The sequence below is a fragment of the Lonchura striata genome, chromosome 1 (genome assembly GCF_046129695.1).
Source record: "Lonchura striata isolate bLonStr1 chromosome 1, bLonStr1.mat, whole genome shotgun sequence".
Lineage (NCBI taxonomy): Eukaryota > Metazoa > Chordata > Aves > Passeriformes > Estrildidae > Lonchura > Lonchura striata.
The window spans coordinates 139980307-140006516 of NC_134603.1; the positions used below are offsets into that span (position 1 = coordinate 139980307).

At 42.1% G+C, this 26210-nt stretch overlaps 1 protein-coding gene across 2 annotated transcripts in view; it reads left to right on the forward strand.

The window, feature by feature from the left end:
- The window catches only part of GPR158 (G protein-coupled receptor 158), a 190458-nt gene that overhangs the window by 64967 nt on the left and 99281 nt on the right, over window positions 1-26210 (forward strand). For both annotated transcript variants that reach the window (XM_077788579.1, XM_021533112.3), the window contains exon 3: window positions 19560-19662. In XM_077788579.1, the coding sequence (XP_077644705.1) occupies window positions 19560-19662 (103 nt within the window). The remainder of the gene's footprint in view (window positions 1-19559; window positions 19663-26210) is intronic.

Consider the following 26210-nt stretch of genomic DNA (forward strand, 5'->3'; position numbering starts at 1 on the left):
CCCAGTAGTTTTCCACTCCTGACTAACCCTAGAGACCCTACCAACCCCCCCTGACGTAGCAGAGTCCCCCAAGACTATTTAAACCCATGAGATAAGATAATAAAGGCTTTCGACCGTCCACCACACTGGTGCCTGCGTGTGTCGTTGGCCCGAGTGGCCCAGGGGAGACTGGGCTGCCGTGCTGTTCCTTGAAACCAGGTCGCCTTGCCTTCCCCTGAAGGCAACATAACTGGTGCCGAAACCCGGGAATAATTCGCTCGGGCAGCGGGTGTCGCCTGGACAAGAGCAGCGGCCAGACCGGTGAGACCGTGTTCTCGGCAAGGGAGACGTCCCAGGACCCGCGATCATCATGGATGCCATCGCCAGGGTCGTAAGTGAGGTTCATAAGCAATGGGGAATTGAGTGTAAGCTCAAAGACTTTTATCTTGCTATAGCAAGGCTGCTTGAGCTTGGGGCAATTGAACGCCCTGTGGATGTTTTGCATCCGGAGATATGGGAAAAATGCACAACCGTGCTGGCCGAGGACACGAAATCCTCAGGCAGCAGCAAATGCCTTAAGGCGTGGGGAAAAGTAGAGAAAGCCCTGCGCAGAGCAATAGAAGAGCAGGAGACATGGAGCGCAGCGCGTACGTGTTTATTGGTTACACCCAAGCTAGGGGTAGGAGCGGCAACGCAAACTACCCCTGAAGGTGACCCGCCCGGGAGCGGGGATCCGGGGGGGCCCGGCGCGTCGCCCCCCTCCCCGGGCCGGGGCCCGGGACCCCCCGCGGAAACCTCCCAAAAATCCGCGGCTTCCCCATCCGCCCCGCCACCGCTGGTCAGTGACCCGGTACCGGAGGTGCAGCAGCGCGCAGAGTTCTTTTGGCAGGGACTGGCGGGGGAAGCCAGAGCCGCGGGAGCCGCGGCTCGGGAGGAGATCTTGCCCACGCCGCCTCCATACGCCTTTGAAAATGGCGCCGGCAGCCAAGGGGAGGGGCGGGGCGCGGGCAGTCTCGGCGCGAAGAGCCCAGAGGCGCGGAGTTTCGCTAATGCGCGTGTGCGGGAGAAAGAGGAGGAGAGCGGCAGAGGGCTCGGAGCCGATCGGCAGCCGCGCCTGACGCTGCCACCATATAAGGGAGAAACCCACCCCTGCAGGAGGCAGGGCGAGCCCGGGGGGCGGCAGCGGCGCCACCCCCGGGGGGAGGAGCGGGGTCGGAGCCGCGCAAAACGGCACCGAGCCCCGGAAGTGCGCTGGCATTCGACTTCCGACTCGGAGTCCAGCAGCAGCTCCGGCGGCTCGGAAGAGCTGACGGGAGCCGGCTGGGACTCTGAGACAAAGAGAATAGAGCCAATGCAATTTAAAACAAAACCAAGTAAAGCTTTAAGCCGCACCGAAAAGCAGCCACAATACGAACCAGCCCAGTTTACCGACTGGGGAGAAATAAAAATAGCCTGTGCTGAATGGTCCCCAGCGGCCGCCGTACAAGCCTTCCCGGTGAGGATCACCGGCCCGGAAGGGAACCAGCAGAGGGTATATGCCCCGGTAAACCCAAAAGATGTACAATCAATTGTCAAAGCCATTGCAGAAAAAGGAATCAATTCGGCCATGGTCTCTACACTAATTGATGGTCTTTTTAGTAATGACGACCTGCTTCCCTTTGATATCGAGCGAATAGGTCGTATGATACTTGATGGCGCGGGAATGATTGTATTTAGACAAGAATGGGAGGATAATTGTACAAAGCTATTAGCCCAAGCATCTGGCGCGAGGCAGCCACTACACAGATCGACTCTATCCAGGCTTATGGGAAAGCACGATGATATGATCACGCCTCAGCAACAAGCCACGCAGATGCGGGCTGAGGAGGTCAGGGCGACCACTCAGGCTGCTAGGGAGGCTATTCGTGCAGCCTCCCGGGTCGTAGCCAAGCCGTCGCCGTGGTCCACCGTGAGGCAGGCAGAGAGCGAAAGCTTCACGCAGTTTGTGGATCGCCTGCAGGCAGCAATAGACTCCTCTACCCTGCCGGCAGAGGCAAAGGGCCCCGTGGTAGCTGACTGCTTGCGCCAGCAGTGCAACTCTGTCACCAAAGATATCTTACGTTCCCTGCCAGCCGGAGCCAGCCTGGCTGACATGATCAGACATGTAGTGAGGGAAGAACACCTGACACCCATTCAGGCAGCCGTCCACACCCTGACCAGTGCCATGGCGTGTTTCAAGTGTGGTGAGGCAGGTCACATCGCGGTGAGCTGTCCCCAGCCGACACGGCAGCCCGCCGCGGCGCCTCCACCCCAAACACGCCAGAGAGGAGCCTGTTGGAGCTGCGGGAGGAAGGGGCATCTGGCCAAGGAATGCAGGTCCCGGCCCCAGGGAAACGGGAGAGGGAGGGGGCGTGCGGGCTGCACCCAGCCTCCTCCCGCTGCAAATGCAAGGCAGCCCATCTATGCCAACCCCCAGTGGGACGGGGCGCCCTTATACCCCATACCCCCACGGGAGGCAGCCAGCTTCGTACCCTCGCCAGCGAATTTCGCAACACAGCCTGCGGTACCTTCGTACCCACTACCGCCGCAAGCAGCGCCTGTGCCGCAGGGTCAGCAGGGGACGCCCCAGAACGGGACCCCTGGGTGGCCCTGGCCATGAAAATAGGGAAGGAGCCACCGAAGGTGTGGGGGACGTGCCGCCTTTATGGCAGTCAGGACCCCCATGTCATAGGGCTTCAGTTTTGGGCAGACACAGGAGCAGACTGCTCGATTTTTCCCCAAGCACTGTGGCCCCGACACTGGCAATGCAAAGAAGTCCCCCCAGTGAACGGAGCGGGAGGGCCGTCCCGAGCTTGGAAAAGCACCCAATTAGTAGCCATAACGCTTCATACAAAAAAGGGACCAGAACAAACAGTAGCAATCCACCCCTACATTTTGCAAAACTCTCCACCCCTGATAGGAAGGGACATCCTTGCTATGTTAAGAGTCAAGATTACAAATTTATAATAAGGGCCACTGCCGTACACCCACTGCTGCCAATCAAACTGACTTGGAAATCACCAGACCCCGTATGGGTCGAGCAGTGGCCCCTGTCAAAGCCTCGAATAGCAGCCTTGCTAGAACTGGTCGACCTCGAGCTGCAAAAGGGTCACATAGAACCCTCCACCAGCCCGTGGAACACCCCTGTGTTTATATACTAGAAACTACCTTTCTAACCCTAAACGAAACCAAACCGAACCTGACTAACTCCTGTTAGCTTTGTTATGATGTTAAACCCCCTTTCTACGAAGGCATTGCTTTAGACACCCCCTTCAGTTACTCCACAGCCAGTGCCCCCCACCAGTGCAGATGGGACACTCCCCGCAGAGGAATCACCCTAAGTCAAATCACAGGACAAGGCAAATGTTTTGGTAATGCAACTTTAGCAAAGCAGAAAGGCAACTTCTGCACTAAAGTTGTCAAGCCCAACAGAAAAATCGATAAGTGGGTGGTCCCATCCGCATCTGGGATGTGGGTTTGCCAGCGATCCGGAGTGAGTCCTTGTGTGTTCCTTGCCAAATTTAATGACTCTATTGACTTCTGTGTCCAAGTTCTGATTGTTCCTAGGGTCCTATACCACTCAGATGAAGAAGTGTACCACCTTTTCGAAGAACCTGACAGACTGCACAAAAGAGAAATAATCACAAGTATAACTATCGCAATGCTACTCGGCCTAGGACCAGCTGGTACAGCCACAGGTGTCTCAGCCATCGCAACCCAACAGCACGGACTTTCTCAGCTGCAAATGACCATCGATGAAGACCTGCAGAAAATCGAGAAATCCATCTCCTATCTAGAGAAATCAGTCTCTTCGCTTTCAGAAATAGTTTTACAGAATAGGCGAGGACTAGATCTCTTGTTCATGCAACAAGGAGGACTGTGTGCAGCTTTGAAAGAAGAATGCTGCTTTTATGCAGATCATACAGGAGTCGTTAAAGACTCCATGGCAGAACTCCGAGATAGACTGGCTCAAAGAAAGAGAGACAAGGAAACCCAGCAGAGCTGGTTCGAATCCTGGTTCAATCAATCACCTTGGCTCACCACTTTAATTTCTGCCCTGGTAGGTCCACTGGCAATACTGCTTTTAGCTGTTACCATAGGACCATGCCTGCTGAACAAGCTAGTCTCATTTGTTCAGGCCCGTCTAGAACGGGCAAACATTCTGTTCGTGGGCCAGCAACAAATGCTGTAAACCAAAAAGTGCGAACACAATCAGCTGCAAAAGCCTTCGAAACTCACCTTGCGAGATTTACTCAGGTTTACCAAAAACCCTTTTTTCCTTACCAAGTTACAAGTTTGTACCTCACTCCAGTGCCTATATCTACGACTACCTCATGTTACTTATGAAAAGGAGGGGGGAGATGTAGTAGATAGGGACAGGCGAACGGAAGATTTCGGGATGTGACGGAAAGAAAGACCCCTTCCCCCTCTCACCCTGCAACATGTTATCCATTTACCCCAAAGAATGTAACCACACCTAACCCAGTAGTTTTCCACTCCTGACTAACCCTAGAGACCCTACCAACCCCCCCTGACGTAGCAGAGTCCCCCAAGACTATTTAAACCCATGAGATAAGATAATAAAGGCTTTCGACCGTCCACCACACTGGTGCCTGCGTGTGTCGTTGGCCCGAGTGGCCCAGGGGAGACTGGGCTGCCGTGCTGTTCCTTGAAACCAGGTCGCCTTGCCTTCCCCTGAAGGCAACAGGAGTCTCCCCACTGGAGATACTCAAGAGCCATCTGGTCACAGCCCAATTAACGTGCTCTAGGGAAACCTGCTTAAGCAGGGAGGTTAGACCAGAGACTTCCAGTGGCCCCTTCCAACCTTAACCATTCTGCAATTGTATTCTGAGCCAGCATTTACTGTAATCTCAAGCGATGCTATAAATAAATATTCCAAGGGGTCTTTGGTTTTCATGGAAAGCACTCACAGAATTGTATAACTCTCTTCCTCCCTCAAAGATCCCACAATCCACTTTATTGAGTTCAAGAATAGCTCAGGGACTTTTTGCCCACCTGCTAACACTGAAATGCAGCTGTTTTGATGAAACTTGGCAATTGGTTGTCACCTTAAGGCGAGTTTGCAGTTTACAGCAAGGAGAGGGGCTTGCTCAAGCTGTGGATTGAAAAGGAAGATTTTGGCTTTCAAAAGTTTTAGGAAAGTATTCATTGATAAAGCTGGAATTTGATGGGGACTTGGAAAGTCACGTAGCTTAATGAATGTTATTTGCTAATTGGCAATAGCAGCAGGGCTGCCCTACTTTCTCATCCTTCTGGAATCTGCTGGAAGCTGGTGTCAAAGGTGGCCCTTAATGCTGAGGTTATCTTCATTCTTTAGGTTTTATACCTTCCTAATTGTCTCAACAAATGAATTTATATTAAAGAAATTGAATATAAATGAAAGTATAAAAGCAGAAGGAGACAAAGTGGGTTTGATTCAAGCATCATTATCCAGTAATTTCAGTGAGGTGACTGGAAACACTGCAGTCACTAGAATTTTGGTTTATTTAAAATAAGGGCAACTGAGAATAGAATTTGATCCTTCTCATTTTGTCTTTCAAGTGTCTGTTACAATAGACCTCGTGTGACAAAGACTGTATATGTCTTTTGTTCTGTGCAACCCTATCATGTTATTGTGATTCTGAAAATAGCCACTAATCATTTCCTGAAGAATTGTCCTTTTCAATGAACTGCTGTGTGTTTTCAGCTGCTTTTGGTATGCCACTAAAAGCTGGCTTGCCTTTCAAATATGTTTCCTCAGTTCTAGTTTGGGGTTCAGCAGCACAGGATAAAAGGCTTTGCTAGGAAGATTTAGAGATTACAATAAGTATGAGGAAAATACTGGATGGGGTCCTTTTTAATATTAACTTTATATGGTGGATTTATATAATTCATATTTAGTATTGTAAATTAACAGTAGTATTTACTTTTATTGGTAAGAAATTAGTACAAGATGAGGGTTTTTTTTTTCACTCTCCGTGTATTTATTTTGGAGTTTTATAATAGGAGTTAGGAGATGTGACTGAGGAGCCTGTAACATATTTCTAGAGAGAAAGACAGTTTTAACAATATTAATATTTTGTAAGGATATCTGGGTAAAATTTTGTAAAGTGCTACAGAGTGCAGGTGAAGGTAGTTTCTGTGTTAAATCACCTATCCTGTAGCTGTGGAAACTGTAGGAGAAAAGGCCTGATGGGTGCAGGCTCACCCCTTCTGTCTCACCTGTCACTGCTGGAGGCACTGGCACTCCCCTGGCTGCTGCTGGAGGGATGTGTTCTGTAGCTGGAGCTGTTTAATTCCCCACTCACTTCTTTCCATTTATACAGGGAACTTCATGCTCACAAAACTAATCTCTGTACCTCAAGCCTATAAAAATGGTGGATTGTAATTTAAAATGTAGCCAAATGCTGAGTGCATCCCAATGCATTTCCCAAATTTGCTTTAGTTCGAATGGAATTAATTTTAGTGTCTGTAACTTGCTCTGTCAGTACCAGTATCACTATCAACATTAACTGTTTGAGTGGTTTTTTTACAAATCAGAGTAATTATAAGCATATGCTGCATAACATCTGAGCATATCAGTCTCAAAAGATGACAAAACCCAAGTACAATTTAGCTTGTCAAGTGACTTTCTGTATGTCACAGGAATACTTTAAAAATATTTACATTAGAGTGAGCAAGTTACTACTTTTAGAGCAAGAAACCTTTCTCTTTTTTTTTTTTTCTATATTTTCCTACGGGTATGATGTTGACTAAACAAGCTGGTATATATAACTACTTCACCAAAACATTTCTTATGGTACAAGGCTGTATAAAATCCCCAATTTTGAGATGTCATGAGAATTTGAAAGTGGGATCAAAAAAGAAAGCTCCCTACCCTGGAGAAGCCCATAGATAAGGAAAAGAAGCATCATCTACAAGACAAGTGAGAAAGAAGCCTTTAAATAACTAAAGGAAACATTTCCCTGGTGAGAGATAAGTAAGGATTGCTAGTCACTGACAGTCTGTGGAAGCATTTGTCCTGGACTGGCCGTGCCTGTGAACTTCTGAACGTTTTGATCCTAACCAAGAACCTCCAAACTTGACCTGGAAGCTTGCAGGCTCTGCAGAGCTGCCAACAGAGAATGTTTTGCTTTTTCTCTGATGTTTCTGAATTTTTTGAGTTTTCAACACCTTGCCTCCGGGTTTTAGGGTTTTCATTACATATTCTGCAGCTGACTCACTCAAGAGGTTGATGTGAGAGAGAGTAGGATTTCACCATAAGCTTCTGCTGTGGTCCATTCATGCAGTTTTGTAATTCTGTAATACAGTGAATGCAATCCTATGATAAGAACTAAGATTGAACTTTTGGATATAGTTACCATATTATGGGATTGTATTTACTGTATTATAGAATTACAATTCGTTAGTATATAGAATTCAGGAACTTTCTGGAATTCGTGAAACAATGACAATACATTTTGAAAGTTTGCTCAGACTCAAGAAAATTCAATAGAAACTCTTGTCTACCAACTTGACTGGTTTATAATTTGCTTACCATACAGAACCGTGTTAAAACAATTTACCTGTGGTTTGTGTTTGTTTGTGTTTGTTTGTTTTAATAAAGTGAATGGTTGAGAGAGAATTTTTCAAGTCTTAGGATAGAAGTCTGGAAGACCCAGTTTGTGTCCTATTTTCACTTCTAGAAAATTGGCAAAACTACTGGTCGATGTATTTGACCTGCAAAGGCTCTTCAGACTAAATGAGCTGGTTCCTGGACCTGTGTTTTGCTTCCTAAGTGTTTGAAATAGTAGTCTGTTGGAGTGAGGCAATGGAGAGTCTGTGTTGTTCCTGGGGATGAGGTGGGAGGCTTTTCTGGGGAGCTGGGACACAAGTCCCATGCCCTTAGTGTTGGGTTGCATTTTGCAGAATGAGAGATGAAAGGACAGAGAGGGGAAAGCAGTAGCAGAACACATAGTAGTAAGGTAATTTTACATGCCTCTGTGTTATAATATTCTTGTTCTGGAATTGTAAGCCCAGAGAACTGTGAGCAGTATTTATTTATAAATGTGAAACAAAATCTGATGCCTTTAAAGTGCAGGTTAATGAAGTTACTAACCAGAAATTTTCCGAGTTAATCTGTAAGTTGTTTCCTCTTCCACTGTGAACTTTACAACATCTACGTGCTACCAACTAAAATCTATGGTGGTGGGAAAGGACTTGTTCTGCCTTCATTTGTCCCAGCTGTAGCTTCACTGGTCCCCAGGATTTTGCTAGTGGATAGAAGTGGTAACTGTTGCCACATCTTCAAGTTACTGCAAAATGAGAGTTAAAATGTAATGCTAGAGAGTCAGGGTAGATGCCTGTGTGCACAGGCCCATGTCACATTAAGGCTGGCAGGTCTTTGGTGCTATTTCTGTAGTGGCTTCCAATAAAAATGGATTTGCTCTGTCACATGGAAAGTAAACTTGACATTTTGTTCAGTCTGAGGCAAACTCTTCCAAGCATCCTATTGTCTGCTGAGCTTTATATGTCTACAGTGTACTGCTACCAGATGCTGTTTCACCATTTCTGAGAGCTCTGAAAACAAAAGGGACATTTCTATAATTAATAATGGAAAACAATTTCACTTTTAATTTTAATGATATCAGAAAAGATCCAGTCCTTCATGCTTTGTGAATCAGCTCCTGGCAGCTGCTGAATAATAGAGAGAAAACTCCAGCTTGCTTTCTCTTCAGATGATGTACCATGTTACTTGTTATTCATGAAGCCCTGTTTTCATGCAAGTTCATTAAATAGAATTGGTGAGTGATAGGTACTGTACTGCCTGAAGGCTACTTTGATTCCTGAGTTTTGGTGTTACTCTTCTACGACTCTTCTTGCCAGCATTTGAGTAAGAAATAATTACAGTGCAAGTAAACTTGCTGAATGTTCTGGCATTCTTAATGATTTCTAGGAAACTCGCTTCCAAATTTAGAGTCACATGTGTTTCAGATAGTCTTATCAGTAGTTACCCTGTCAGGAGAAGGAATACAAAGTCCCAGAGTTTCTGGTTCCAGAGACTGTTTGATGCTTTGCTTCAACTTCGTGCTGCAAGCCGGGACATCATTGTATATCTCTGTGGTGGCCATCTGCTGTTTGGGTTAGCAGGGAACTCATTTTGGGATTGGGCAATCTGTCCCAAGGTTGGGACCTTGGCTCAAAAACAGGGCATTGCTGATCCAAGGGAAAACAGCATAGTGAACAATTTGCAAAAAAAAAGTATATTTCATTCTTCCAGCCTCCATTTGAACTTAACCATCACTTTAGAATGTGTAGTGTTATACATCTCAGAAGATTGATTAAATGTGGCTGCGCTTCTGTGGTGAAGATTAGTTATACTATAGAAGAAAGCTGTCCTGGTTGGAGCTCTTGCAATGCAGGAATCTGTACTTCACAAGAAGAAAGCTGTCCTGCTTAAAAATCTCAGAATGGAGGATGGCTGCTACCAAGGTTTTAAGCCACCTTGGCACACTTAGGAGTCTGGACTGTTCCGTGGATTCCCTGACATAACAGTGTCCCAAAGCTGCTGCAGGGCTCTGGGACCAGTTAAACTGTGGGTGATGTGCTCCAGCAGAGAGCTCATCTTAGAATTCCTGTGGATGCAAGAGGACTGTGACACAGGGACTCCCTGCTGGAGACAGAACAAGGGAGTATTCCCATTCCTATGGATATCTGGACACAACCCTTATTCTTAGTCTGAATGCTCCTTACAGGGCTGTAGCAAAGCTCATGTGACACTGTGACCTTCAGAAAAAAGCTTTTTTCCCTAATGTTAAATGGGGGAAGTTTGTAACCTTGTATGAAGGAGGAGCTCAGCTTGGGCAGGAAATGGCAGTTGAGCAGAACAGGGAAAAGTGTCTTTTAATCACCAGGGCACAGGAATAGCCTTATTGGAATAAGTTCAAACCTGAAGAAGGAAAAATAATGATGGACAGAGAGAAGCATCATTAAATATCTAAAGCATCCATTTAGAATGAAACTTCTAAGGAATTTACATTCGTGGCCAAACCCCTCATCTCCAGAAGGCAATGGAGGAGTGAAATATGAGTCATCAAGGCTACATTGGCTTTGGAAAAAAGTAACAATCTAGATTTGAAATAAGTGAAGCAGAAGATTACAAGAAATATTTTCAAGATGTCTGTCTAGAATATGATGCCTTCATATATGGGGCTTGATCAGCAGCCCTCTAGCTAGCTTTAGACCTAGAAGTGGGGACTTGTCTATGGAACAGTTACTACTCAAAATTAGGACATTTTTTTATCAGATCTGAAAAAGGTTGCAGGAGAAAAGCAAGTATTCAGAGGAAAAAAGCAGACTTTCACTTTGCTGGCTGATCTCTGAGGTGTCCTGAATGAGAAGCAGTAAGCAACTAGACAGATATTAATTTGTCAAGTGTGTTGCTGTTTCATATTAGGTTGTTATAACATTTTCTTTCTGATTTGTTGCCCAAATGTTTAACTGTCTTTCCCAAAGCATTTTTAAAAACTCTTATGCTTGCCTAGTGCTAAAGAAGAGGTGGAATGAGCTATCAAATAGCTGGCAAATAGTGGGTGCTCTGTTTTCATGGTGTTCATGGGACATGCAGCACCTCTGTGGAACTTGTGCCTCATAATGAGTGAGTGTGCAGCTCCAGGCTGTGGAGATCAGTGTGAAGGTGTTGCTGTCAAGAAGTGGGATTTGGAGAGGATCTTTTTCTGACAGCAACAATATGGTGCTTCTTACTGTGGGATTGAAAGCAATAATGAATAATTTGTAATTTAACAGAGCTTGAATCATGGTTAAATCCAGAAACTGTGCTCTGAACTTTAATTCTGAGGGACATTCCAACCCTGAGGATGGGACACTTGTGCCTGAAAATGCTTGACAGGTAGAAAAACCCATATTCTGATAGTATCTTTATGTAAGATTAACTTTCCTGATGAATGGACACATTGTCAAACTGTAGAGGCTACAGTTCAGAATAAAGCAAAATTAATGAGAGGTTATTGACCAAGTTGTGGACAGAGTAAGCACTCTGATGCAGGATTTGGCTGTCTTCTCAAATGAAAGAAATGTGCTTTTAAAATGCATGCTGCTGATGGACAGAACATAGCAGAGAGTTTTATTTTACCAATGGCCAGCAAATAGACAGAAAGACTCATGCAATTAATTATGTCAGACTCCGTTCTCTAGTAGAAAATGCTTTGTCTTCATTCAAGTACTAGTGAGGTAGGTATTTTCCTTCAATTTCTGTCTGTGACATCCCTATAAAAGGGAAAAAATGCTGTAAAATTGACCAAATATATTAAAATTGGAGCCTTTATATAGCTGTCTTTTCAACCAGGTTTCACACAAAATCCTCAAGTAGAATTGCAGTAAAAATTAATTTTGTAATTAGGAACACAGCTTACTTAGGGTAACTTCAACTTCATCCAGTTGGACTCAAGACTCCATTTGAGTAGTCAAAACCTCTGGAAAAATAGACAGAGTCCTAAAGATGGGCTGAATACCAAGGAATAGGAGCATCAGATTATTATAGCCTTGTTTCCTAGTATATTATCGCAGATCACAGAATAGGTCAGGTTGGAAGGGACCACAGTAAGTTATCTGGCCCAAACTCCCTGCTCAAGCCAGGTTATTCTAGAGCACATTGCACAGGATCGTGTCCAGATGATTCTTGAGGACTTGCCCTTGCTGAATTTCAGACAGTTCCTCTCTGTCCATCTCTCCAACCTGTCAAGGTCCCTCTGAAGGGCTGCACAGCCCTCTGGGGTATCGGCCACTGCTGCCAGCTTTGTGAACTTGCTGGAACAGAAGAGGCCTCTGCCCCTTCCTTCAAGCCATTGATGAATAAGACAAACAATACTGGGGCCTGGTATTGAACCCTGGGGAACCCTACTAGTGACAGACCTCCAGCTACACCCTGTGCCACCGATTATCACCTCTGGGACCTGCCATTCAGCCAGTTCTCACTCCACTTCACTGTCCTCTCATCCAGTCCACACTTCCTGAGTTTGTCTATGAGGATGTTATACTGTTCACTGATGTTTAAGATGGCACCAGTGCCAGCTAAAGCTCTCCTTGTGACTGTGGCATGTTCAAAGAGCATTCTCTGGTGTCTAATAAAAGGTATGTCCTCATAATGTAGTCTCCCCCTCGGCAGGAATACTCAGAGGATATCTCTTCTCCAGGAAGATGTTATTGTCATGAAGCTTGTGGGAACTTAGCAAGTTTCTGGCTCCTGCTGCACTGTCTGGAACCAGGCAGTAAGTCCAGAAAGTGACTGTGGGCTGGGAAAACAGATACAAAGTGTTGCAGATCTTTTCAGTGTGGTTATGTATGTATTGCTAGTGTGTGGAATCAGCCTAAAAATCACGTTTTAGGAATAAAGAAGTAATTACATGAATGGTTGCTAGGAAATGCAATAGAAATGACAGATATATCTGCTGGCTAGAAAATGTTGGTTTAGCAACATTGTCCACGTTAACTCATTAAGATGTCATGCACTGTTTTCCACCATTTTATTCCCCTCCTTGAATTATGTGTCTAAATTACCTACTGATTATAGCAGCTATTTGTTAGCTTTCGGATGAGCCACAGGAATGTTTTTCCCCTTCCTGCTAGCAGGGCCAGCAGGCTGTCCAAGCTGGAAGCACTTCAACAGTGAGACTCTTTCCAAAGAACAGTGCAGCCTCCTGAACGTTTGGCTGTGCCCTTCTGTGGGATGAGCTGTGCAATTCCCGTGCACCCCCATCCCTTTTACTCTTTCCTATTCTGAATAAATTTTCTGTGCTTAAGCACCACAATTGTCTTGATGAGTTACGGGGTTGGATTGGCTATTCTGGTATTTTTCTATTGGCCTTTGGAAGAAAATGCGAAAGTCTGGTTTTAGTACTGTAAATAAATAGTTTTAATAAAGTTTATAAATGTGTAAAATGGATTTCAGAATGGAATTAGTTTGCATTATCATAAGGCCACTAATTTAATTTATTGGCAGAGATGGACCAATTGCAAGTTTGGTTTAAAATTGACATCAATAAGCAATACAAAGTTAGGGATTTCTGCATTTCTGAAAACACTGCATCTTTTGTAGGGATCAGGAATAGATACAGCATTACTTCCCAGACCCCCCCCCCCCCCCATCCCCCAGTGATTTTGGAGATGACTCACATTCTTGCAGAATTTGGCATGCTTTCTTAATCCCCTGTCTCACTGTGTGGCTCATCTTCCAGGCAAACTTTGCAACAGTTGCTGCCAAGCTACAGATGAATGCAGATCTAGCTGGCAGAACCAGAGGTAAAGGACCTCTGTGTGTTTTGTCATATTACTTGACAGCTTCTGGGACTGCCGATAATGTTCGATATTTCCCGTGTTACCCATGTGTAGAGCCTGGAATTACCCTAGTGATAGGAAGGAAGGGGTACAGAAACAGTATGAGGAGAATTCTTTCTCAATTAAGACACTGAGGAAGTGAACTAAACTTTGCTCTAAATGAAGTTTTAACCTATGCTAATGGTGAAAAATATCCTAACTCATCTTCAAAGCCAAGGATATCTGGCCCTGAGAAAGTTCCTTTGAATTAATTACACTGCATTATTTAATGGATATAAAATTCTCAGTCCCTTTGGTGTCTGTTAACAGGTTCCCCTGTAATTGCAGTGCAGTTTTCTAGAAGAGGAGACACTGTAATCTTATTATTTAGTATGTTAACCAGAAGCGAAGTTTAATGTGTTCTTAAATGATATTCAGGTTATCAATGTCAATTCCAGACTATCAAATAAAGAGATTTTTATTTTTAAAGTAGTTTGATGGTAAATTGCACAGGTATTTTCAGCAATAATGAAAAATCTGCCTTAAAAATATAATTGCTGAGAACCTATGAGTGTCCAAGCTATCCATCCTCTGAAAATTGCTGTAATTGTTGTACTTTGAATTGTCTGTAAAGAATCCTGACTGTGAGAAGCTCAGTTTGTAAGCTTACTGTGGGTTCTCCATGTGCAGGATAGCAGCTGTTGATGAGTTTGTTTTCTCCTTAGCCGCACCATGGCCCCCATGTAACCTGCTTTCAAACATTGCTCAAGTAAACTTTATTTTCCACCATCTTCCAAGAAGATACTATTTCTGATCTCCTCTCTTCATTTCTTTGCAAAATGCTCTACTTCCACCATTATTTTTTTTCACTAGCACTTACATATTTATAGTGTTTGTCCACCACTGGGCTGATAACTTCATCATCCTTCAAGACAAGGAGAACCACAAGGGAGTCAATCCTGTGTGTCCTCAAGCACAAGCCTGATCACCAAACTGAGCCACATCTCAACAGAGGTTAATTAGATGTTAAAGACTCTACAGTCCCATATATTTATTGAATGACATTTACTTTTCTGCTCATGGTTTGTCAGTATTTATGTGTCACTTAGCATTTGTGTGAATAAGCTGAGGCTCCTGTCCATCACTATTTATTCTCATCCTGTGCTCAACAAAATCAGAATAATGAAAAAATCAAATTAATAAGCATTGAAGAATTTTTAGCAAAGCATCAAACTACAAAGACATATATTGTCCTGACAACTACCTTTGCTCTAAGCTGAATCAGATCAGCTGATGCTGTGCTTTGATTGATTCAGAGTTAAACAACTCAATGTTATTCTAAGTCTCCTGTTGCTGGAAAAACCATTTTTAACTTGAATATAAAAAGTAATTAACTCTACCAGTGCATTCAGGAAGGAGGAGAAGAGCTACAGGGGTCTAAGTTACCCTACAGTAAAAGTACAGTGGCCAGCCCTGTCCTGTCTCTTTGAACCAAAATACTGTGTTTGAAAAGAAGAGAGTTAATGAGTGTGTGGTTGGCAAGCTGGCTGCCTCCCAAGCTCTCTGGAGGCAAGCAGGGCCTTCCAGGTGATGCACAAGGCTCTTGGACATGTGGATGTGCTCACTGCTGGCTTGTGAGGCTGCAAACATTGTAATACAGCACTCTGGTCTTGAAGGGTAAATGAAGTGAGAAAAAACAATGGGTAAAGCCTTTTCAATGACAAAGCTGTCATTGAAAACACAAAGAGACTTTAGATTTTATCACCTTTATTTTATTTCTAAAAACTTTTTAAAAAAACTAATTTAAAAATATTTAGAAAAAAATTTCATTAATTTCATTGATTTTTTAAATTTTAACTTTTTAAAAATTTCTTATTGTTGTAGGGAAATTTGTTTGTTTTGGTGTTTTGTTTTTCCTTTTTTTTTTTTTTTTTTTAATTAATGAGTGAATGTGCTTCACTTGAGTAGTAAACAGTATCAGAAAAATCCTCCTGGGGTTTTGCAGGACACCAACCTGCTCCAGCTGCTATTGTGTGCCAGGTACAAAATTATTCTATAAAAATTACTCTAGAATTACTCTATTGCATTTTCTAGAAATCCCTTATGTGCTGCCCCTAACCAGAGCAAAGAAACATGAGCTTCCTTGAATTATCTTTGTTGAGCTTTATCTATAATGACATTGCTTTTACTTTGTCCTCTGAACAAGGAGTTGACTTTAGAAAAGGGAGACATTCTCATTGCTGTGTGCATGTGGAAATAGAGATTTTGAAAGCTGCTCTTTGAAAAACTTGAAGTACCCAACTCAACGCTGGCTGTATTTTTAGTATTTTTTTTAATTTTCTTTCTTTTTTTTTCTTATATTGTAAAATTACTGCCTCACTCCCTGTACTCCAGAATGCCACAGTATAGATTTGTTTAGTCCTTTATCTGAGTTTCTAAATAACATGTGGAACATGATGCCACATGCTTTCTCTTAAACTACTTGTTTGTTTTTGCCCTGTTCTCCCCTTCTGAATGTCTCACCTGCTTTGTGTGTCTGCTGAATACTTTGTCACTTCGTTTCTGGCTAATCACATCTGATGAAGGGCTTTGTCTCTCTTGTGCCAGAAGATTTGACACAGACTTCCAAAGCAATTGCACAGGTTATTTGAAGGGTTTATTTTCTTTCCAACAGAGGTAATCTTTGTTGCATTAGATTTTACCAACTTCATCCTTTACAACACGCAGCATAAAATTAAACCAATACAGACTTTTAAAAAACTGGTTTAGATGTTGTGTTTAAATATGTTAGAATCTTTTGTTGATTCAAGAGCTATCTGTTTATAAGTAATCTCCAGCTAAATATTCATAGAATATCTAACGTTTTTTTGAGCTGAACATATGATTTAAAGCTTACTATAAAAAGCTTCATAGTCATTACATTATGCTAATACTATAAAGCTGAAAATATAATACCAGGGAACAGAAAAGTGGAACAGACAAGTGCGATCTGTGAGTTCTACAGACATCTATTACTCTCTCTTTAGCAAACATGATGATAAAGCTGATCTTAATTGTAACCAATCCATCCATAAGAACGGGAAGTTAAAGTGATACAAATTCCATTTAGGAGTGTGGTGTCCTGAAGGGCATATTGGTGAGGGATCACTCAGTAGCCACCTGCATCTTCCACTATTTGCCTCAACACTGGCTGCTGGCACATAGGAGGTGTGCTACAAGCCTAAATGGAGCTTTTGATCCAACCTAAGGTAGCTGCTTTTATGAATTGATTAAAGTATGATTTTTTAAAAGCGGGTGACTACTGATGAGGTAAAAATACTCAGGAATATGATGGGTTTATTCCCAGAACTGTGCTTTCACATTTGTAATGAAATTTGAATCCAGGTCAGTTTTATGCTTCCGTTTTTTTTTTTTATTATGTGGAAGCAGGTATTTTCCAAACATCTGCTTTTATTCAATGCTAAGTTCTATATAGATCAAATCTTAAGCAACTTAGCAGCAGATTAATATTTTACTGGCTGTGTCTACAGAGGCTGTTGTGTGTCACTCAGTTCCTGGGCTCCTGGGGCTGAAGCCCATGGTCAATTCTGTGGGCTGAGCTACTCCAGCTTTGCAAGGCTTGGGCTCAGAGTCTGCCACAAGGGCCACTGGATCCAGGTGCCACTTGGCAGGGCAAGGCCAAAAGCTGCTGGCTTGTGCCTGCTTTGTGTCATGTAGATTCACCTACAGACAGCCAGGAAAAGCCTTTATCTGTAAATCAGCATGACAAAAAAATCTGGACTTTGTTTGCTAAACTCTTTCCGTACAGCAGAAGACAGTTTATTTATTACGTTTTTCACCATAGTATTTGTCACCATTGGTTAATAAAATATAACCTGTTAGATCTTTTGTAAAAAGAATGGATTTTTTTCTTTCCAGAGAAAGTATTTTTCCCATTTTTGGCGTTATAGTATTAATGCTTTATTCTGCCTAAATGCTGCAATTTATTTTAAAAAGCCAGGCTATAAATAGTTCTGTTTCCATGCAATGTTGAGCACAGTGGAATTTCAAAGTTTGAAATTGCATCTAGGGGGGTCTAGGCTTCTTTCTCTCCTCTCCATCCACCTGTCAACATGATATTCTGATCTCTTTTGCTTTTTGCCTGGGATCATGTGGACCGCAAGAAACAATTTGACTGATGGTTTTTAAACTGTATTACAGCTGCCAAATTCTGGAAAAAAAGTATAATGTCTTAGACCAATTAAAGATGACAGCATTTGAAGTATTTTGTCCATTTTCAAGTTCTAGACTGGTCAGAGACAATAAAATAAGTTACAGTTTATTTGGTATGAATACTTAATGTTTGTGAAAGATTCATCAGAAAAGCATTGATTTTAATGCAGAACAGATTCACGAGCCTGCAGGATAGTTGATATACAAGCAATTCTGTGATTCTATAAATTTGTTCAGTGGCAAAGGATTATGAATACAGTACTTGGAGTGCTGCAGCATTCACATAATACAGTGGGAGCTACTTCTTTTCTTCAAAAAGAAAATATAGTCTCTACAACAGCATGTACCTTCATCCTAGAAAGCAAGGAGCCAGAACACAGAAGAGAATTTTTATCTGAAAATGTCTTTTTACTATTATAACTACTTTTCTGTGCTTGGTTAAAAAGCCTTGGCTGTCATTGGACTTGCACATACTCTCATCCCACTTCAACTTGTCCTGTCCTCCACCCTGTCACATTTCTGCAGGGTGAAGATAAAGTGTGGGGATGTAGGGGGAAAAGTTTTGGGCCTTCTCTTTAAGTTTTTGGTTTTTTTTTTTTTTTTTCTCTTCTTTCATGCTTATACAAAGGTTGAATGAATTTTCAGTGTTCTTGCATACCAGTTTCCTACTTCTTAATTGTTTCCAATAGCACTGCCATCAGATTGGCAAAGGGTGCAAGAAGAGATGGTGCTGTCTGGAACTGAGGCAAAGAAAAGTAAAGTGCTTCCCCAACATCAGGCAGAATTATGTCACAAAGCTGAAATTTGAGATAATAAGAAACTCTCAACTTTTTTTTTTCCCCTGAGTTTTTCTAGAGTGTTACAGTGCAGACTGTGTCTACAGTGCAGACTGTGTCTACAGTGCAGACTGTCCTCTCTTGGTGTACATTTGATTTTTTTATACTCAGGCATTTTTTTACTGAGCCCTACCCTCTGCATCTTCCTCCCTGTCACAGGCACTTAGATATTGAAGTATACCTTAAAGTCACAGACAGTCACAAATAAGTGAAAAATATGGAGGTGAGAGGACAGAGGCTGTTTTAGTTAAATATTTCAATAGTTATTGGGGAACTGCTGATGTCTAGTTCATATTCATGGTGCACCTGTGGTATAGATACACTCATGAGAAAGGCATCTAGTCTAGTAGTCTACTTTCATCTGATGAAGTGAAACAAACTGTACTGGGAATCATCATTTTGCAAGTGTTTCTACTTTTATGTTGCTGGACTGTTTCTTCCCTCTATACTAGGCAAAGTCCATTTGTTGTACAGAAATCTTCTGACAGTAGATGTTCTGTCATAGTAATAAATTTGCTGTAGCTGACCTGATGTCAAAACCAAGCAAGAGTGAAGCTAAGTTTAAATGAAACTTGATTCACGTATTGCTACCTTAAAAAATTACAAGATATTTTAAAAACAGGGGGCTCCTGTTGGCATGGATTTTTTCTCTTTCAGCCAGGTCAGGTTTATGTCTGCAGCCATTTTCTCTAATAAGTAGTTGTCTTTTTCTTAGCTGGGCTAGCTCCACTTTTCTGTTGTTGTGGGGGCACCAGCATGTGCTGCTAGCAGAAGGTTTGGCCTTGGCTGCAGGTGTTCATGTTCTTCCTCACCTAGTGTGAGCTACAGCTGTCTGAAACCCACCTGCTGAGCTGGGGAAAAGTGCTGGAAACCCTTCAGGAAAAAACCACACCTGTCTAATGTCCTGCCTGGATCAAATGTTCAAGAGTCAAATTTGTCACTTGGTAAATTTTTCAGTGGGACAGGCTTTTGATTATAGCTGTCTTTGCTGTTTTTTGGAGATGAACAGCAAGACAAAAAAGCTGGAGTGATATATGACTATGAGAAAAGCTGCTGAGGATATACTGTCAGTCTGGAAAGAGTGCTTGTTTGTTCTTGGAAGTCTGTGCAGTGTCTTGTAATGTTTTTATGCTTGAATGTACATCTGAGTATACAGTTGTGTGATCATCTGCATGACTTTTCTTTTTTTTCCCTTTCTCACAGTGCATGCCAATTAAAGGCCTTGGATTTGTGCTTGGAGCCTACAAATGTATTTGCAAGGCTGGATTCTATCATCCCAACATCTTCTCAGTGAACAGCTTTCAGAGTAAGTGCCTTTGCTTGAGTTAAAAAAAAAGAACACAGATCTAGCTTTAATAATGCAGGGGTGCTTTTTTCCTTATCAGGGTTATACAGCAAAATCCCAGTGGTTTGCCACTCTCTGATTATATAATCACTTAAGGAGTGGTCCTTTGGTTTGTCATTCACGATACTCTTGAGGATCCTGTAAAACATACCCACTTGAAGAATATTTGATTTGTAAATAAATTAAAAAACATGAAAAGAAGCCTTGCTAAGGGGAAATAGAGATTTCTTGCATCTGTGTTCATGCACAAGTATTCTGGAAATTAATCTACTCATTTTCTGTTCAGCCAGAGGAAATTAGAATGCCCTAGCCTCTGGCTTTGTGAGGGCTTTAATTGTTTTCATTTTAGTCCATTTGCAAAGGACAATACAAAGGAGTGTCCAAACTCTAATACATGCTGATGAGGTAATAGAGATGGTTCAAGCCTGGGAGTCTGTTTGGCTGGATGTATGGATAACATACATCCTACACATACATCCTACACATGCCCAATTCTTAGATTGAATTGCCCACAACAGGAGAAACAGAACTTGGATGATATTAGGGAAGACAGTCAAAATGCATCCCTAAAGCTGATGTCTGTTACTGTCATCATGTGACCAAATCTCTATATGGATTTTGTGCTGAAATTGTTGCAGTTGTACTGACAGAGCTCAGGCTGCAGTCACAGGTGCAAAGCTGCTGCTTAGAGGTGTCACAGGCATCCTTCTCTGCCTCCTGCTTGCAGGTTCACCTCATACCCAGCTTCTTTGCACTGTCCTTTAGCCAGAGGTTCATGTCATCAGCTCTCACTGTGAGATCAGTTTGTGTGAGATATCCAGGGAATGGCAATGAGTGTCTTCAACTAATCTTGGTCCAGGGCTGCATCTATTATCTCCTGCCTTCTGTGAAAACAGCTGTTTCTGTTTCCCAAGAGAAATACCTCTAGTATTAATGATAATTTAATTTACACACACACACACCACATCTATCCCTCTATCCCTCTATCCCTCTATCCCTCTATCCCTCTATCCTATCTATCTATCTATCTATCTATCTATCTATCTATCTATCTGGGATATAGTGTCTCCTGTGCATATTTGTAGAGTAAATAGCACAGTTTGTTCAACAGTTTATCTGCTGAGTGTTCCCCTTGTCTTTTCATATAGTACAGTGTTGCAGAAGGCAGCCTTGTGATAGTGCTGTTTCTCTGGGCTGTGTGAATCTGTTGCTAGACTAAGGAGGATGTTTGGTTCTTCCTGAAGTGCAGTGAGTTCTGGTGGAGTAAGGATTTAATTCCTTGAGAAAGCATATAAAGAAGACCTCATACCAAATGCCGTAGAACACACACAAAAAATGTGGCTAGATATCAAAACAATATTGATCATTAGGGATGAGATTAACTTTATTTCATATCAGTTCTGCAAAATATATGTGCTTGGTATGTATTAGTCACCAAGGTTTCAACTGCTGTCAGCATCAAGAGCATGGCTCCCCTGGAGAGTGATTTTTCTTTAGATGGAAAAACAATACCTCCATCTTTTCTCCATTTGCTATAGAATGAAGAGCCTTAAAATGGCTATTTAGCTTCTAACAAAGTGAAATTTGTCTCAAGAAGTTTGCAAAGGCTGGTATTGTAAAATGTAGGGGACCAGTTTGATTTGAGCCTTTGTTGCTGTGAGGTAACCTGAGTTTTGAAACGGTAATGAAGAACTTTTTTAATTCATCCAGATGCAGCTTCATCTGTCAAGTTGTATAGATGGTTTCAAAAAGTGAACAGTGAGATTGGAAATTACTAAAGTAATGAGAAAAGCCTGTGCTTCAAAGGAAACTTGGCACTGTTGCACAGCTACATTCTGTAAAAAGAAAAGAGGAAAAAATGACATGGCTATAATGGCTGTAGTATGTAATTGATGGTTCAAAATGATGTTAACATAGGAATTCTAGATACGAATTCTGCAAGCAATTTTGACAGAAGCTGTCTGACCTGGAGATCTCTTTGTGGAACTAGGTTGGTGAAATCTGATGATGAAAGAGATGAAACTGAAAAGAAATGTTAATAATTTAGAAAGTATTCCTAGTGGAAGAAAATAAAGAGGCAGCAAAGATTTACAGGTCTCAAGATATCAGAAAGGAGATAGATAGAAAAAAATTACCAGCTTTGTACTTTACTCAATTGAAAAATTGGCTTGTATTGTGTCTTGAAATGGGAGCAATTCTCAGTGTTGCTGGGATTTTACACCACAACAAAATATGGGTAACTACAGTTTCACATTGTGTCTGAAGTGTCCAGCTTTTGAATGGGGGAAAGCTTCTGCTTTTGGCCCAGATTAATGTTTTGGTTTGAGTCTGAAAGATAACTGTATAATGCAGCTTTGCAGGGATGTTGAACACTCCACACAGTTTACTGATTGGCTCTGTGGGAACCTGCAACGTGACATAAACAGTGTCTGTGTAGGAAAGATTCTCCAAATCAGTTGCTTTCTTGTCTTAAAGCAGCATGGTGTTGCTGCTTGCAGGAAGGCTGCACATGTTGTAGGTTCCCAAGGAGCGTGTGGGACAGGGGCACAGCTGGAATTCAGGCTGTTCTCTTGCTGAATAAGAAGCCAGGTAGGAGGGCATTTCCCTCCCAAGTCTGTGTGTTCTTCAGAACTGATGGAGCCAAATTATGTAAAACCTTTCTATTTTTTCTGCATGTGTTAATGAGGATCTTGGGTACTAGAAGGGGACAAAGTTATTGCCATACTTCCAGGGTGTCTTTTGAGGTTGGAAATTGATTTTAGAAAAAAACACATTTCATGTACACAGGCTGTATTAACCTGTAAGTACTTGACTATGTGGTTATGCATTTTCTCCTAATGGCTCATTTTTAGGTAACACTGTTAGTATAGATAGAATAGACTAACTGATGATTACTTGTATTTTAACATTCCTGTAACATTCTCTGCCTTATGGAGTAATCAGGTTTTCATTGAAAAATCTTTAGCAGAACAATGGTGCTTTGTTCATCCTTTTGCCCTTTAGCAATGTATCATCCATATACTGCAGAAATTCCCAGCTCCTGCTGTTTGGATGTGGAACCTGTCCTACTTGCACCAGGAGTGGTTCTTTCATTTGAATATGGGACTTTGCTATCTTTAACACTGCCATGATCACGTAAAACTTTCCAAGAGGAATTTCCAGTTCAACAGGAACTTTCATTTTTTACACCTGCCCTTTGGTTTTGTTCCTTCAACAGAACCTGCACATGCAGATCTTTGCATGTAGGAAGGTTGTCACTGACTTCAGTAATTCCTTTCCAGGGTGAGGCTTATGACCATGGCAGATGGCCTGGTTTTGGTGCCAAAAGGTCCAGTTACATTCTCACCAAATTAGTGGAACATCACTGATGCAACTGGAATGCCCCTAATTTATTATAGAAAAGGAGCAGAATCAGTCTTTTGTTCTGCTCATTGCTCAGCATGCACTGTGTTTTCTGTGTTCATGTGCTGAGTTCTGACTGGAGTGCAGGATGATTTGGTTTGGGACAAAGCAGTCCCTGCCCTGGCTCTCAGCAGTCTGTGGTGCCATTCTCACTTTGCAGGAAGGTCTCAACTGGTGATGTTGCAGCTGTTGAAGCATCCCTTGCGTGGCAAAGTGTCCTTAGGAGAACTGAAGCTGATGAAGAGTTACCCTCAGGAGAGCATTTCAAAAACAGATGGGCCAATCAGACAGAAAAATAAGGCTGGGATAGAAGAGAGAAGAGCTAGGAAAAAAGTATGGTGGAGTGGAAATAGCTGAAACATTTAAGCTTTTTCTTTTATTATACTTCATGTTAGTTTATGTCCCTATTCCTACTTTCCACCTACTTTGCTCAATTCTTTTCTTCTTCCTTTTTATCCTTTTTATTTTTTGGTTATTACATTTTATTTCTCTTCTTTTTTTTATTTTTTATACCTCGCTTATTTTCAGCTTTAACTTCTGCTGCACAGTGTTTGCTTCTATCTCATTTGTGACAGTGCTGAAACTGCCTTACACAAAGCAGGAATGATTTCTTGTTCATCTACCTTACCATGTCTAGAATCTTTTGACATCTTTTGAAGAGGAAAAATTGTTTTTATTCACTGCAGGAAACATGTAATCCCAAAGAACTGCTGAGACAGGACAAGGCACAATGAAACATCTAGCAGTTCTGTTAGAGGACCTCCAGGCTTGGCTTGGGCTGTCTGTGTCTTGAACTGATGTTACATTGACTTTGATGAGGAGACAGGACCAGACCAAAAGGGCAGAAATGCTCAACTATGCATTGGGCAGCTGTGCCTTGAGACATATAGTCATGGCAAGGGTGTGTGTGGACAAGATCCCTGTCAGCGGTATATACAAGGAAAGTTCTTCCCTAAGAATTTATTTCAGAGGGTCTGAAAAAAGTTATTTCTTTTTTTCAAGCAGAAAATAAAAACAAAAAACAAACACGTAGGAATTATTAGTTGTTCCTCATTGAAGTATGAAAAATTTCATGCAGATCAATATTTTTTTGATCTTTCTTTTATTAGCTATAAAGAACAATCCAGAATCCAGTAGGTTGGAAAAGACCTCCGAGATCACTGACTCTAACCTGTAAGCAACCCCCACGTTGTTAACCAGACCAGAGCACTGAGTGCCACACCCAGCTGGCACCTCCATCTGATAGTCAAAAGATATTCACAGAAAAATCAGTCCTGGCTGGCAGTGCAGACAGTGCAGAAGATGTGCATCAGGGATCTTCCTTTGTATACAACAGACAATACCACAGAAGCAATAGATTGGAAAAGACCTCTGAGATCATTGAGTCCACCCTGTGACCCAACACTGCCATAGACTAGACCATGGCACTGAGTGCCATGTCCAGTCTTTCTGTAACTCCTCCAGGGGCGGAGTCTCCACCACCTCCCTGTGCAGCCCATCCCAGTCTCTAAACATGACACCAGACACGTCTAAAGAAAAGCTTGCTATTGTGCTATGAAGTCATATCTGTGGGATATTCACTTCAACATGCAACTTTTTATTTAACTGTTATCCCTGTAGTATGTGATGGGCATCCACAAGAAGACATTCCCACATGATTCTGATAAGAAACTGCTTGATAAAATGCAATATAGTGTATTTGCAATGACTTTCAAGGTTGAACATTTCAGAAATAAGGTGCATCAAGTTTAGAATCATGCTAAATTATCAAGCCATATTCAGATTATATTTGTGACAAGCCATCTCACAACTGTGGGTCCTGAACTATATTTTTCTGTGTGTGAGTTTTTATGCTGCAAATAATTTATTTAGTTGACACAATAAATATATATTAACAAATGGTTTACGGTGCTCAGAAATGTGAGGTTTTAGAGAGATGGGCTAATTGAAGGGCAGCTATAGAAATGATAAAGAAACATATGTGGTGGAAAAGCGGGGTGACATGAGCTTAAATGTTGAGGAAATGAAGTGGAAAACTCGGACAGTAGGGAATGCACTCTTGGTTTGGATATGGAGATGAGACGTGAGAGGCTGTGACTTCTGTCCCTGGCAGAGGACAGTGTGGGTCTGTTGCTCTAGAATTTAAGAATGCAGGAATCTGGTGTTAGATATGGAGAAGGTGATTTCTGTTAAAGCTCTTGGAATGATAATGGGTTGAGGTTCATGGGTGTGGGCTCTGAAGAGAAGTTCCAGTTCTAGAATATCTTCAACATTAGTGTTCTTTAGAGCTCTCAATATGCTTGGTATGCCCAAGCATGGTTATTTTCCAAGATTTCAGTTTTCCAATATTTCAATTTTTTTTTGACCCAGATCCTCACACAGTCTGGGTCAAAAAAGCACAAGACCTCTTTTTGCTGACTCCTTGTACCTAAAAATCTGACTTCCAATATGAGTCAGTACTACTCTGCTATATTCATGTTTCTGACATCTTAGTTCAGAATAGAGCTCCAAGGAGAAATTCACAAACTGCATGAGAAATACCATCCTGTTCTCTACTCACTCTGGGATGTGGGAGTGAAGCATCCTACACTGACAAGGAGCATGGCCTCTGTCCTTTTCCCAGGCTTTGCCTGGCAGCAAATGTGTGCTCACATGCACTTGGACATGGATTTGAGAAAGCAAGAAGTAATTACCCTTGTAGAAAACCTTCTGCTTCAATTGCTTAAATCTAAAGGTCTGAAGAGAGTTGCATAAGCCTCTGTGTATGTGCAGCATAGTTGGAATAGGTTGTCTCTTGAGGGACTCAGCAATGCATGATTTACTACTTTCCCTGACAGAGAAGGAAAATTTTGTTCAAAGAAATTGAAGCAATTCTCTAGAATTGTGAAAAGTGAGAGGAGTTATCACACATTATAACACACCCATTGATTTGGTTTCAGCCACATTTTGTTGTTTCTGTGAGCTCCTAAGGATGTCTTGCCTATAACAAACATTTCCAACAAATTCTTTTTTTCCTTTTATTTAACAATATTCTTCCCCCCACCCCCCACCCCACCCCCCACATTTGTCTTTTACCTTTTAATTATATTAATGGCCTGTAGTGTAAG